Raw genomic sequence first — 14,209 nt, 5'->3', positions numbered from 1 at the left:
TCTGCACTGTGAGCTCTCATGAGTCGCATGAAGGCCATTCAAAGACATCTTTAATCGCAGCACCTCTCACTTCTCTTCCCATAGGCAGTGATAAACTGTACCATCAGTGGCTGTCCACCGTCCGGGTAAGTATTCCCCAGTCAGAGCCGCCTGGTTTCCTCTGTGGCTTCCTGGCAGCCTCTGCTCTGCGGCCATCTACAAAGCTGCCTCAAGGCAGCTTTCCTTGTCCTTCTCTCAGCTGAAGATGGCTTTGTCTTAATGCCAGGCCACCATCCTGCCCATGGTCTCCCTTAGTGGGGAAAATGAGTCGGGAGAGGCTCCCTCCTCTTCAGGCCAGCCAAGGCCGATGGAGTGAAGCATTGTCCTAGAACATTTCCTTCCATGGCCAGGCAGTTGTCATGATCACAGCAAAGCCAGAAACTCTTCTCCCTTGCTATACTGTAGTATCTTTCACTGCAAGGGCTCCTGGGAAAGTGGAAAACACCCATCTGGGAGAATTTTCTTCCCACTTTACTGCAATTGTAGACAATGTCTTGTTGAATTAGGAGCCAGGTGCTCAGGGCTCCTGTGGCCTCTAAGGAGTTCGAAATTTTCCTGACTTTTCCATGACTTTCTAATGAGTATGTTCTCAAGGCCTACTGTGTGCCAGGGACAGCTGGCCCCTGGGAATCCAAAGGGGGGGGGCAGGTGTTGCCCTGAGGGAGCTCCCCATCTCGTTAGGGAGGCAGGTACATAAACAGGCAACTCCAGCATAATGTGATAAGTGTTCTCTCCTGCTCCGGGCCAACCACAGCTGCTGCCAGGGCAAGTCCTGTGGAAGTGGCTGCAGTCGGCCAGAGTAAGCAGCTCCCCCATGAAAGACTGCCTTTGTTCTTGGATGGCCAAACACAGCACTTGGCACATCAGAGGCAAGCAATAAGGACCTGCTGATTGATTGATAAAGGGAGTTTCAGTACTCCAAAGGACCCTTTAAACAGCATTCTGAGTAATTTTGGAAGCCAGCTCGGAATAGATGAGTGGGTGAAATTTTCCTATTGTCCTACTACATAGAATGCTTTCTAGGTCAAACTGTGTTGTTTTCATTAAAACTCAGAATCTTTAAGGCAAACAGTTACCAAAAGTGCTAAAAGTTAAAGCCAATACTTACTGTCATCTCTTATGTGGCATGCTTGATTAAAAGTCCTCCAGAGCATAATCTCCTGTGCCCAGCATTCCAGCTCTGTCCATGCCACCCCATCTGGCCTCCCAGCCTCATTTCCACCATGAGTCAAGAACCCCTGTCCCTCCCAAGAGCACACCCATAGCTCCCAATGTTTGCACTTCCTTATGTGCTGTTTCGTACTCCGAGAATATTCATACCCTGCTATGTTCCATATCAACCTGCACTCATCCGCCATGGTCTAGGTCATGATTTCTGCTCCAAGGCCCTCCCCAGTCTTCTGATCTCCAAACTCCTTGCATGTAACCAGTCCAGCTCTCACCATCCTAATGTGGTCATTTTCCTGCTGTGTCCTTCACCCACAGACACAAAGCCTGGTGGTCTTCAGAGAAACCCCTCCATTACAGCCTTATAACATGCTACAGGGGTGCGATTACAAAGGGCCTGAGCACTTCACTTAGCTGCCTCCTAAGCAGTGGAAAACCTTCATCCATATCTTCTTCCTATGCTCCCCAGGAAAAGTGACAAACCGTATTGCCAGGGGGTTCTGTTTGATCAGGACCCTGTTTTCTTCCCTAGCGTGAAGTCAGCTAGGTGGTTCACGTTATAAAATATTACACAACACTATCTATGGTAACTAGAAATATTTTAAAGAGCTTCCGATGATCATAAGGAAACTCATGCCTCAGATAGTCTGGACGGAGGCAGGTACTGAACAAAACATTGAGCCTACTGTCTCCCCTTGACTAGTTATCACGTGTGTGTGCACACGCGCGCGCGCACACGAGTGCGTGTGTATGAACGGGGGAGGGGGAGGGGTAGAGACAGCGAGTCAGAGTCTGCCAGACCCTAACTGACCCCAGTAACCACCTGGGCCTGCTTCTCCTCTCATATCACATGCTCTGGAAATGCTGTCTGGCTTGGTTAAAGAGAAACCCTTTTTGTTGGTGCTGGCCCACTCTCCCTCCAGCCCACGTTGCTGATTGACATTTTTATTACAGAAAGGAAGTGGAGCGATTCTGAATACTGTAAAAACAAAAGCTAACCCAGCCATGAAGACTGTCTACAAGTTTGTAAGTACTGGTTGAAGTCTGGAAGCCATGGATGGGTTCTTTCATGAAACCAGACTCTGTTTTTGTTTTGTTTGTTTGGGGGGGGGGTTGGTGGTGGTGATAGTGGTAGTAGTTTGGTTTGGTTGGGTTTTTTTGTTGGTTTTTTGTTTTGGTTTTTTGTTTTGTTGTTGTTGCTGGTTTTGATACAGGGCCTCACTAGGTAGCTCTTGCTGTCCTAGAACTCACTCTGTAGACCAGGCTGCCCTCAAACTCACAGATTCCTCTGCCTCTTCCTCCCAAGTTCTGGGACTAAAGATACATGCCACTATACCTGATACAGCCTGACTCTCAAGTGTATCAATGCCTCGATTGCAGAAGCGACCAAAGGGTGGCCATGCCATTTCTTAGCAGTGTTCTGAGAATTGCTTGGTGTTGCTGCTTTACAGCCAGGACTGTGTGCATGGTATGGAGATGACCCCCTCTTTCTTAACTTGCGCATGGCAGCTTAGATACAGGGAGTTACATACAGGGAGTGTGGAGACCAGAGCATTAGGAAGCTGTCTGCTTTATAGCCATGGGCACAGTGGGGAGACCACCCTCAGTCTTGTCCCAAGCTCTCCATCCTCTCTCTTACCACTGTCCTACAGGAAGTGCGTTGTGAGAGCCCTGCCCACAGGACATGGTGCAGCAGCTCCTGGCTCCAGTGCTCACGAGCCTCAAGCTTTTGTCCTTGTACTTTTTCCTACTTGCTCATTTTGACCCTGAGCACCATACATGGAGTGATTTTATTTTATTTTCATTTTTAATTGTGCTAGTATTTCCTGTGCTTACCCTCTAGTTTCCATACTGGATGGGTGGCTACCAGCAGAGATGCACAGGTCAAAACTGACAGAAAATAGACGCGGGTGTCCTCAAAAATGAAGTTTAGGGAATGGTATTATAAAAACCTAACAATTGCTTTGTTTCGACCCCTCAATGTGGAAAGGAGATGGACCCTGAGGCCCTCTGGCCCTGGTGAAGTACAGTGGGGTTCTGAGTCTTGGGGCAGGTAAAGCTGTTGTTCTTTTACTGGTAGCTGTCACCAGGCTGCTGAGGTAAATAATTATAGAGAGCACAAGAAAGGCCTGGGAAGGGAAACAAGAAAAAAGGTCTCTGCCATCAAAATGCAGAAAATGAAATCTCTGCCGCCCCTTTAAGGGATTTTTTTTTAACCTTTTACCTTTGTATTTGTTTTCACAGCCATTATATTTTTCAACTTGATGATCCCATTTTTTCTTCGTTTTTCTAGTAATCAGAGAAGGTGGTTCATGGTGGACTGAAATCACGCATAGACCCGGCTGGAAACAGAAAGGGAATCTTAACTTAAATTAATTTTTCATGCAGGCAAAAGATCATGCAAAAATGGGAATAAAAGAGGTGAAAAACCGCTTGAAGCAAAAGGTACTTGAAGTTCTTATTCAAAATGTATAAGCACCGTGTATGAAATGCGTGGCCACAAAAAAGTAGGATGTGATCAATAGAAGGCTGTTTGATACAGTGTTGTTAGCACACTTCAAAATGCATTACCAGCTGTCCGGGAGTTTCACACTGTTATAAATATTCACAGACAAAAAATTGTCTTCAAATAACATTAAGACTCTTTGTGGGCTTAAATCCACAGAGTCTCCACTGTCTCCACCCACCCTGCCAGGCCTGGGGTTTGCAGATGTCCAGCAACACTGGCTCCCTCATACATACTCACCACCACCCTGGTGTCACTCTGTTCCTACAGCCACCCTGCCCCAGGTCTACTCTAACTTAAACCCAAAAACACACCCAGAGAAAGGACTGCCCTGTTTCGAGCAGAGACACACAGAGTGAGCAGGAAGGGAATGCCATGGATCACACACACACACACACACACACACACTGCATACTGCACACTGCACAGCGCAAGAGTAGCCTAGCCCAACCTAAGGTACATACATGCAAGCAAAGAGAGGCTCTGATTGTCTCTATGGTCCATTAGAAAATTTGTGTGTAGTTGCTGTGGCTAAAATTTCCCCAACCTGAGTCCCTGGGTAATACAGCAGTGTGACCAGAGCGGGTGGTGGTGTGTGTACACCACTGCAGCAAGTCCTTTAGCACTGTGACTACCACTCCCTGTTCAAGGTGAGGCAGAGTAGAAGCTGTCACCCCAAATCCCTAGAACGGAGCTGTGAGTGAAGAGACTGGCTCACGGGTGAGGTAATCTGCCCAAGGCTACAGTGTGTGAGCCTAGCAAAGACAGGATTAGATTTCAGATCTGTTGACCTGCGCTGTCAGAATACTTCCACTCCGTACCGCCCACTGCTTCCCCCGAACATGTATTTTCTTTTGCAAAAAATATCTGGGGTCATTTTCCCAACCCCCCCCCTAAATATACCACTATCTAGGCAGTTTGTGTTGATTCTGTTTTTAATTGAAAGCAGTTTCAACTTTATAAAGTCAGAAAAATCCTCATTAACTTGAAATGGGTCGAATGAATTGATTCCTTTCTTTTAATTGGAAAATAATTTGCTCTTACTAAGCATTTAAATTCCAACTTTGGCTGACAATGAATTCTTAACAGCTGAGGTTCTCATTCTGTGCTTCAAACCTTGTAACACAATCCACACAGACCGAGTGGCAGCCTGTTCACGTGGCAGACAATGGATGCAATCTGAGTCACTGATCATACCTTTCCTCCCCTGTCCCAGTCACATGGAGATGGGTGCCGTGTGTCCAGGAGGGGCTCCCCTCCCCCACCCCAGCATCTAACTTGTAGGCTGTGGATGTTTAGTATATTGCCTGAACTAAGCAGAGGTGGGGCCCCTCCTCAGGCGCCAGACAGAAGGCCTCATGGGGCTCCTTGCTCCTGCTGACCATGAAGCCAGAGACTGCCATCAAAGAGTGCCTTCCCACACACAGTCTCTCTGAAGCAGCAACGCTCAGCTTTTCCCCTGTGTTTACCTAAAGGCTCATTTACACAATCTAGATTGTGTTCCCTCCACACACTCCACCTTTCCTTCCTGCGTAGACTCAAAAGCCTTTCCCCCTCCTCTTTTCCCTCCCCAGCCCACACCAGTCTTTTCAAGAATAGCTTCAGGAGATAATGTTCTACAGAGTCAGTGCATCTCAGGTGACACAGACGGTGAAGGCATTTTATAGAAATGTGGCTTGTCACCACTGGACTGTTGACAGATCTATTAGTGCACCCTTTTCAATTTTCACTTTTCCCCCCTTGGCTCTTACAGATTTCCACAGACTTGATATTTCGCAGTTGTTCTCAGAAGAGCTGTTTTGTAATTGAAACCCCAGCATTGTTCCGTCATACAGGCCCCAGTCTCTGGTGCTCTCCCGGCTCTTTTCCTTGAGCTAATTTAGGATTTAGCTTCTCCTGACCTATCTCACTGTAGTGGAAAATATTTCATTGGCTTTTTTTTCTCCCCCTTCCACCCACCCCCTTCATGCAATATGGAACCTGTCTCTATGGCTCCCCATACACCTAACACAGGCATTGGAAGTTTGGTTTCGGCTATGAAATTGAGGCAGTTGCCAGCAAAGACCCAATTTCCCAATGTGCTGGGTTGCCACCTGGCCTCCTCTAACTCTGCATAGCAATGGTGACCTCGCACACGTAATCAAGAACCCAGTCCTGCCCTCTTTGCTCTTGCCTTGGGTTTGAATTGCAAATAGAGAATGTGGGGCTGACCTGTGCAGAGGTCAGCCACGTGTGTGGAGGGTCCATCTCTAATATGGCTGAGCAGAGCCCTTCTCCATCCCTTGTTCATCTGTGCAATAGATTTTTCAAAGCCTCTGAAATAGCTTTCAGGGTATCTGTGACCACTGGCAAGTGATTGTTCGTGGATCCTATAGCATGCCTTTATTCCATGCCTGCTCTGCTTCATCCCTGGAACAAAAAAGAAAGATGGAGAACATATTTCTCTGGATAAATGGAACAAAGGGGCCAAGTTCTGCTGTGGCCTAGCCTCCTTTGAAGTTCGACTTGCTCAGAGTTAGGAAGGAGAAATGACAGGGATTCCAGCCATAGCTTCCTAAGGGAGATAGTGGCACTTTCCTGGGAGTATGTCCTCACCAGGCTTGACCTGCAGAAGAGTGTCACCAAACTGCACTCTGCTTCCCTGGTTCAGGCTGTCTGGAGAATGCACGTTTGGGCTACAGTGCTCAGCCGTTAAAGGCTAGACTCACAACCAAAACTATAAGAGAATGCACTTTAATCCAGAGGCTGCACACTCTTCCTCGTTACCTGTAGGGGGCACTAAAAATTTGCTCCCTGTGGTGGCCTCTCGAGTTATAGTTCTGTCTTCCTCCTTCCTCCTCTGTGAACCTTCCAAAAGGAGTGCCCGCCTCCCTGCAGCCCCTTGTTTTGCTTTTTAAAAATGACATTTACAAAGACAAGTTGTCCATGTCCCTACCTCCCACCCCCGTTTGCCAACAAATTGTATGTTTATTGTGTATTTGTGTGCGCTTCAGGAATCCCTGATTTTTTTTCCTCTAGTATCAAAATGCTTAACCAAATGGGCCCATTTCATAGCCATTTGGAGAGTTTGTAAATCTTTAAACGTCGTTCTTTAAACGACAAGTTGAGCTTGATTAGTGTCTGTGATTGAAAGGAGCAAATTCACAGTTGGCTTGACTTTCTAGCCAAATGCTTGCGATCATAATGAAGGGCGTGAGCAAGCATGTGGGGGGCAGGGAGAGCAGGTAGACTCTTACAGAAAAGACATTTTCACACCGTATCACACAGCTGTCAGCTCCTCATCTTTAGACACATTAAAATATGCTGCAGCTTCAATCACCAAGACTCCAATTTTGGCTACTGGTTTGGTATCAGTATTCATATTTTAATTTACATTTGCTATTATGGGAAGTAGGCTGGAATAAGACAGGTACAACACAAAGCTCAAACTGGAAATAGGTTCTCACAGGAAATGAGAAGGCACTGGCCTGACCTTACACACCCACCTCATCTCCAGTGCCCTCTCATGGGGATGTGGCATTTAAGCTTTGGAGGCCAATCAGAGCTGGGCGGTGGTGGTGCATGCCTCTAATCCCAGTACTTGGGAGGCAGAGGCAGGCAGATTTCTGAGTTCAAGGCCAGCCTGGTCTACAGAGTGAGTTGCAGGACAGCCAGGGCTACACAGAGAAACCCTGTCTCGAAAAAACAAAAACAAAACAAAACAAAAAAGCTTTGGAAGCCAATCAGAAGATTCAGTCTGGTTGTGTAGAATATTAACCGTGACCCTGGGTTACCAGCCATCTCTGGCCTCCTCACCCATAAACTAGGTAGCATCTCAGAAGAAGTGAGGTGTTTTAACAGTAGTACTTAGTAGCAGCTCCATAAATGAGAATATACTCTCTCTATTTCTTTGACCTCATACATAGAACAAGACAGTCTGCTCAAACACCATGGGACCCACCTCCTATAGGTTGTTCACACAGCCATGGGAGGAATCTTTCCAGACCATTCCTTTGGTTAAAGCTGACCCAAGCTGCTCAGCAGAAAGTGGGGTATTCTATCTGTTCTTGGAATGCGGGGCCCTTGCTCCCAGCTCCAGTTGTGAACGCCTCATGTGGCCTTGCTTCTCAGCTGGGCACAGGAAGCCTGTCCCCAGCTCCTCCTAAGGTCATTTGAGTTGTAGTTCTGTCTCCCTCCTATGTGACCCTTCAGGAAGGAGCTGGCCCACCCCTCCCTGCAGCCTCTTGTTTTGCTTTTTAAAAATAGCATTTGGAAGGTCAAGTTTATTTTTCCTGTTTGCCAACAAATCACATGTTTATTGGGAAATTCAGCAAATCAAAGAAGAAAAATAAAGACCCTTTTCATCTACATTTTCATATAGCATGCCCTGAACATGTGGCAGCCATCTAAAAATGTTTTTTCTTCCATGTATCTTTGTTTTAAATGGCTCATAAGTTTATTAGATTGGCATATATAGGCACATACTACCCATAGACACACACACACACACACACCTTAATCAATTCTGTTAGACACCTAAGTTACTTCTAGGTTTCTTCATTTGAAAACATTCCTAGTAATGGAATTAGTGAGCCACAGAACATTTGGATCTTGCAGCACTGTTCTATAAACTTCTAGTTTGCCTTTCTCCAAGGAGGGTGTCAGGGTACCCATATTCCAGTTCCTTAGCTGATGGATCAGTTAGTTCTTGGGCCACAGCTTCTTTAATGAAAGAACAGAGTTGCTCCTTTGGTTCCTACCATGCAATATGTCTGCTGGTAGACAGAGGGAAGTTCACCGTTGTCATTGCTCTCTGGACCAGAGCTCCTCCCCAGCTGCCACCTGTGGCATCCTTGAAGGAAGCAGTTGTCCTTCCCCAGATGAAGAGAGGATAGTTCAGAAGCCAAGCACTCTGTAGGGCAGTTAGGAGAAAGTACAAAAATTCTGGCATGTCTGGATATTCTAACTAAACAAAACGTGGCTTAGACACCCAGTCACATCTACCTTCCAAATATTTGACTCGGCTTAATGGAGATGTGTGAGAAAGCTGTGCTCGATTCAAAAAAACCAGTAACCCAAGGAACTCAGTCTAAAGGGCTTGCTTCACAGTAGATGGCCAAGGTTTGGCAGCCTGTGACCAGTTTTTCAAGAAGGGGTGCTGTCTTAGTCAGAGTTTCTATTCCTGCACAAAGATCATGACCAAGAAGCAAGTTGGGGAGGAAAGGGTTTATTCAGCTTACACTTCCACATTGCTGTTAATTACCAAAGGAAGTCAGGACTGGAACTCAAGCAGGTCAAGAAGCAGGAGCTGATGCAGAGGCCATGGAAGGATGTTTCTTACTGGCTTGCTTCCCCTGGCTTGCTCAGCCTGCTCTCTTATAGAACCCAAGACCACCAGCCCAGAGATGATACCACCCACAAGGGGCCCTCCCCCCCTTGATCACTAATTGGGAAAATGCCCTGCAGCTGGATCCCATGGAGGCACTTCCCCAACTGAAGCTCCATTCTCTGTGATAACTCCAGCCTCTGTCAAGTTGACACACAAACCAACCAGTACAAATGCCAAGGAAGGAGAGGAAATATTTCTGATGGCCCAGCACAGCATTACCCACGCCCTCAGGCCAGGATCCATTCCTCTGGGCTTTAATTAGGAGTTGATATGGTTTAGATGTCACCAGTCCTTATTTTAGGTTCTTCCACTTTGTAGTTCTATGGTCTTGAATAGTTTACCCTATCTGAATCCTATTGCCTCATGTATAAAAGAAGTATAATCCTATTTATTTCATGATCATCCTGAGCACTAAGTATGAGAATGGAAATCTAGAATCTGTAAAAGAAGCCTTCGGGATTAGGTGCCCCCACACACACACCCACACACAGGGAAGCTTTGTGTCCTTTCTGTTTGCACAATATTGGACTCTGGCAAAGCCTCCTCATAGCTCATCTCATTTAAACCATCTTCCACGAACCTTTGCCAAACAACTGGGAACCTCCCTGTTGTAAAACCAAAGGAACCGTTGCAGAGGGTAGATGAGTCTAAAAGATCAGGAAGCTAGTTGGTGGAAAAGATAAGGCCAGAAGACTGCACTTTTTACTTAAAGCTTAAGATAAGGCACTTTCCCCAAAAACTAGTGTGTTTTCTTCTAAAAATAATTATTTAGTAGTTTCCTAGTTAATATATTTTCCTACCATGCACACATAGTGGAGGGATATTTTCCTGGACTAAAAATGAATTTATTAAGGTTTGGCCTCATTCACCCTGTGTTAATCCTCTAGATGCACCCACACACACCCGAAGTGCCCCCTTTGGCCTTTAGTTGCTCTCTGACACGGAAGGAGCCCCTCCTCTGCTTTGTTCCATTTGACCCAGGCACCTTAGGGCAGCCCCTTTCCAAACAATCCATTTCTAATTGGCTGTCAGCAGCCCCTTTCATCACTGAGTCTTAGCTTAGCTGAGACTGGCCAATCCGTTGTGGGCCACATGCCCAAGCCCAGTTTGTAAGGCCAAAAGGTCGTTACCTTCCTGTGTCACTGACCAAGCAGAGACTCTTCTAGGTTGGCTCATATGACAGCTGACTCCTTAGGAAAGGAAGCCAAGAGGTAGGCAGCTGGGTATGTAATACTGTACACTCACTCTCTCTCACACACACACACAGGCACACACTTGCATGCACACACATATAGATATACACGTATGCATGAATAAAAGCTCTCTGTTTCATTCCAGTAGTTTATTGAGTAGCTAATGATGCTATAGGCACTTGTGTTACATTACTTATCTCCTTTCACCCCTAGCTCCCATGTCCCTACTTACAGATAGGGAAACTGAGGCTCAGAGATCTTAGCTATGTCTCCTCCTTAGTACATAATTACTTCCTAAGTAGTCACTTTCCTTCTGCCTCATGATTCTCTCAGTTGTGAAAGAGTAGCCAATGATCAGAAGCCTCTTCTGTTGACCGAAATGTATAATTGTTTTTACAATGGGAAAAGTTGGATGTTATATTATTTAATTCAGGGTGTGAATAATTTTTGTTGTGAAAAAAATGATTACTTAAATGTTATTTATTTGTACCTTTATTCTCTGACTTGTCTTAAGCAACTTGCTGGACCTCAATAAGATGTATAATGCTTATTGCAGAAGGGGAACACGTCCATGTTCTCACTAGCCCACACCAATGCTCAGCTGACAAGCACAGTCAAAGAAGCCATGGGCTACCCTTACACAAGGGGAGTTTTCTTAGTTTCATTCACCAGGCACACAAATGAAATGTAATGTTTAGGTTTTAACAGATTTTCTTCATCCTGTAGATACTCTGCAGGTCAGGGAGACCCTTAGACCCTTCCAGAAACACAAGGAAGAGAAGAGAGGGACAAGAAAGTGATCTGTAGTGCCACCAGTAAGCCACCAGACAGAGAAAAAAGGCCACACTCACAAATAATCAAAGTAATGCAAATTAAAACAACAATGAGGTCTAATTTTTCACCTATTAAATTAGCAATACATTTTTAAAATGATAAGGCTAACAAGTACCGTGAGACTGATAACACACCCACTGCGGGTAGTTGGTGTAAATTGGGAAGCAATTTCGTAGTATGAATAAAAAGCCTTAGAAAGTGTTTATGTTTGACCTCATGCTTTCATTCCTAGGGATTTCCACAAAAGCAATAATACAAAAGGAAAGAAAAATGTGACATGTATTGCTAGCATTTAGAAAGAAAAAAACACACACCCAATAGTGATGGGATGAGTTATTAAATCATTAGATGTCTACTCAATGAAAATATTATGCATCCATTAAAATTATTATTATAATGACTGTGGCACCATGGTGATGCTTATATTGGAGAAAAACAGGATATAAAATTATGCATGAGCTGTGATTACAAGTAATTTTTAAATGTCTGCATATAGACAAAGTGAATGTGTGAAAATGAAAATAGTCATAAAAGAATGCAGAATGAAATAGGTTTTTCACTGTGAATTATTATGTTTATAGTTTCATGTGGATAGTTTTTGGCCTCTTTGGTGCATCAGTGTCAGAAGGCTGAGTTAGCTTCTGTTTCCTCCGCCTCTCCCCGGGGGCCAGGCTTAGAATAGCCTGGGGCAGTTATTAGCAGACCTCTCAGCTTGTGGGGATGAGGCAAGAGGGTAAAGGGCCAGGACCCCAGTGCAACCCTAAACCTGCCTTCTTCTCCCAGGACATCACGGAGAACGGCTGTGCATCCTCTGCAGAAGATCCACTGCCAAAGACCATGCCATCCCCACAGGCAGAGACCCAGGACCCCAGACTGCGAGAAGACCGCAGACCAATCACAGTCCACTTTGGTCAGGTATGTGTTCTGCTCGCCCACAGAGCTGTTTGGTTCTTATGGTTTTGTTTGTATCAGGAGCTGGAGTGTGAGCAGGTCACGGGTTTGCACCCAGCTCTCCAGCAAAGCAACTCCATGCTCTTCACACTGTCAGGTATTTGACATAAACTTATTTTGAAGGTGAATTTTCAAAAATCTGGGTGGGGAACAACAAGGCATTGGCTCCACTATTAGATGCAGTCATTGAATGTACCACTGCCCCCCCCCTACTCCTAGGCACTGCATTTAAGGTGTCTGTTAGCTAAGCATCTCATTAGAACACTTTGGCATCCCAGGCCCTTCTTTGCACCTTCAAATAAAAGGCAACAAGCAAAGGCTTTAAAAAAAAAAAGTCAATTAGGAGTTCTTTATTAATGTACTCCCTGAAAATCAATATTGGGGGTTGTGTTTCTCTGAGTAAACACCCTTGCTATGGTTCTAGAGATTCAACTCTTTACCCAACTGCTTATAAGGGCCTGAGTGCTTAAAAAATTGTCTATTCATTTGATTTTATATCTTTCCTTTTAATTAATACATTGTACTCTTTACAGAAATTGAAATTTCCATCCATTTCCTACCTGTGGTTATATTTTCAATTAAAAGGATTATGTAGCCTTCCCTACCGCTCTTCAACCAACTGGACTAATTTATGAAATATGAGTGTGTTGTGTGTAGTGTGTAAGGTTTGGTGCTTTCGGTTTGATTTGGTATCTGAAACATGACTCCATTAAGTATGGTTGTAACGAGCTTGCAGTGTTTCTTGTTGTAACTGTCGCTTGTTTTTTCTGGTGCTAAGACTCTAACCAAGGACCTAGTGCTTGCTCAGCAAGCTGTGTTGTACTACTGAGCCTAAATCATCTGATTCTTTAGCCATCCCTAGATGAAGTATGATAAAGCTAATCTATATGAGGTTTTGTTTTTTTTTAGATTTTACTTTCCATGTTTATTTTTATTTTCCCTATTTATTTATTTATTTATTTATTTATTTATTTATTTATTTATTCACTTTACATCCCAATCACAGCCCCCCTCCTCCCAATCCACCCTTCACACAACTCTTCCCCTATCCCTCCCTCCCCTTCATCTCTGAAGAGGGAGAGCCCACCCCTCCCCCACATACCTCAAATCACTGCAGGACTAGATACATCCTGTCCCACTGAGGCCAGACAAGACAGCCCAGTTAGGGGAACAGAATCCTCAGACAGGTGCCAGAGTCAGGGACAGTACCCTCCCTCCAGTTGTTGGAGGACCAGCATGAAGACCAAGCTACACGTCTGCTACATATGTACAAGGAACTTGTCTGTATGACTTCTATTTACTGTTAGTAAGATTGCTATTTCACCTGAAAAAATCCTTCATTTAAAACACTTCTTATTTTAAGAGACATTTATCAGGCACCATTATGTATCAGGCATTGAACTATATAAAAATAAAGCAAACCAGCCCCTTGAGATGACTCAGTGGTAAGGATGCCCACAGCCAAACCTGACAATCTTAAGTTCAGTCCCTAGCTACTGCATGATAGAAGAGAACCACCTCTTCCAATTTGTCCTCTGACTTCCACATTTGGGCCTGGGCACACACACACCCCACATCCATAAGCAAACACACATACAAGAAAAATAAATAAAAGCTTAAAAGGAAAAAGAACTAGCAAAACAGCCACTTATTCTGCGTTCTTATTGCAAAGCATGAACTGACGCATGAAATCACACTCTTCTAGACAGTGTTCTCAGGTAAATGTCCATACCTCATCAACTGGGGAAAGCTGCCCCTCTTCTAATTTTATACTTAAAGGGATGTCATAGAACCTGGCACACCCTGTAAGGTAGACGTACTGATTGACTAGCCATTCCCCTCAAAGCACACCAGTGTCTGCACCCTGAGGACCTGCCCCCTCTGGGGCTCAGGCCCTGTTGGAGCAATCTTCACCTCAGTTCCTGGCCATGTTTGCCGAAAGCACAGCCCTGGTTTCACCAGCACGGCATTCCAGAGTCAGCTTCCTGCTCTCCTTTGTCCTCATTCCTGCACATGCGAACCTGCCCATGAAAGGAGCCCTCACTGGAGTTGGGAGCCCATTACAGAGAAAGAGGAGGCGGGGGAGAGGGAATTCATGGTGTTAAACATTCCATTTTCAAAACACACAAAAAAGGAGGCCCTATTTGAAAT

General features: G+C 45.0%; 1 protein-coding gene across 10 annotated transcripts in view; it reads left to right on the top strand.

Moving 5' to 3' along the window:
• Positions 1 to 14,209, top strand: part of Dennd1a (DENN domain containing 1A) — a 480,683-nt gene that overhangs the window by 424,304 nt on the left and 42,170 nt on the right. For 9 of the 10 annotated variants that reach the window (XM_052182388.1, XM_052182389.1, XM_052182385.1 and 6 more), the window contains 4 exons: positions 85 to 125; positions 2,161 to 2,232; positions 3,595 to 3,651; positions 11,891 to 12,022. In XM_052182388.1, coding sequence (XP_052038348.1) covers positions 85 to 125; positions 2,161 to 2,232; positions 3,595 to 3,651; positions 11,891 to 12,022 — 302 coding nt within the window. Of the gene's footprint in view, positions 1 to 84; positions 126 to 2,160; positions 2,233 to 3,499; positions 3,523 to 3,594; positions 3,652 to 11,890; positions 12,023 to 14,209 lie in introns of those variants that run through there. The other variant, XM_052182395.1, reaches the window with a different exon arrangement.

The sequence above is a fragment of the Apodemus sylvaticus genome, chromosome 5 (genome assembly GCF_947179515.1).
Source record: "Apodemus sylvaticus chromosome 5, mApoSyl1.1, whole genome shotgun sequence".
Classification (NCBI taxonomy): Eukaryota; Metazoa; Chordata; class Mammalia; order Rodentia; family Muridae; genus Apodemus; species Apodemus sylvaticus.
Note: the sequence above shows the minus strand (reverse complement) of the source record. Positions and strands in the feature narration are given on the sequence as shown.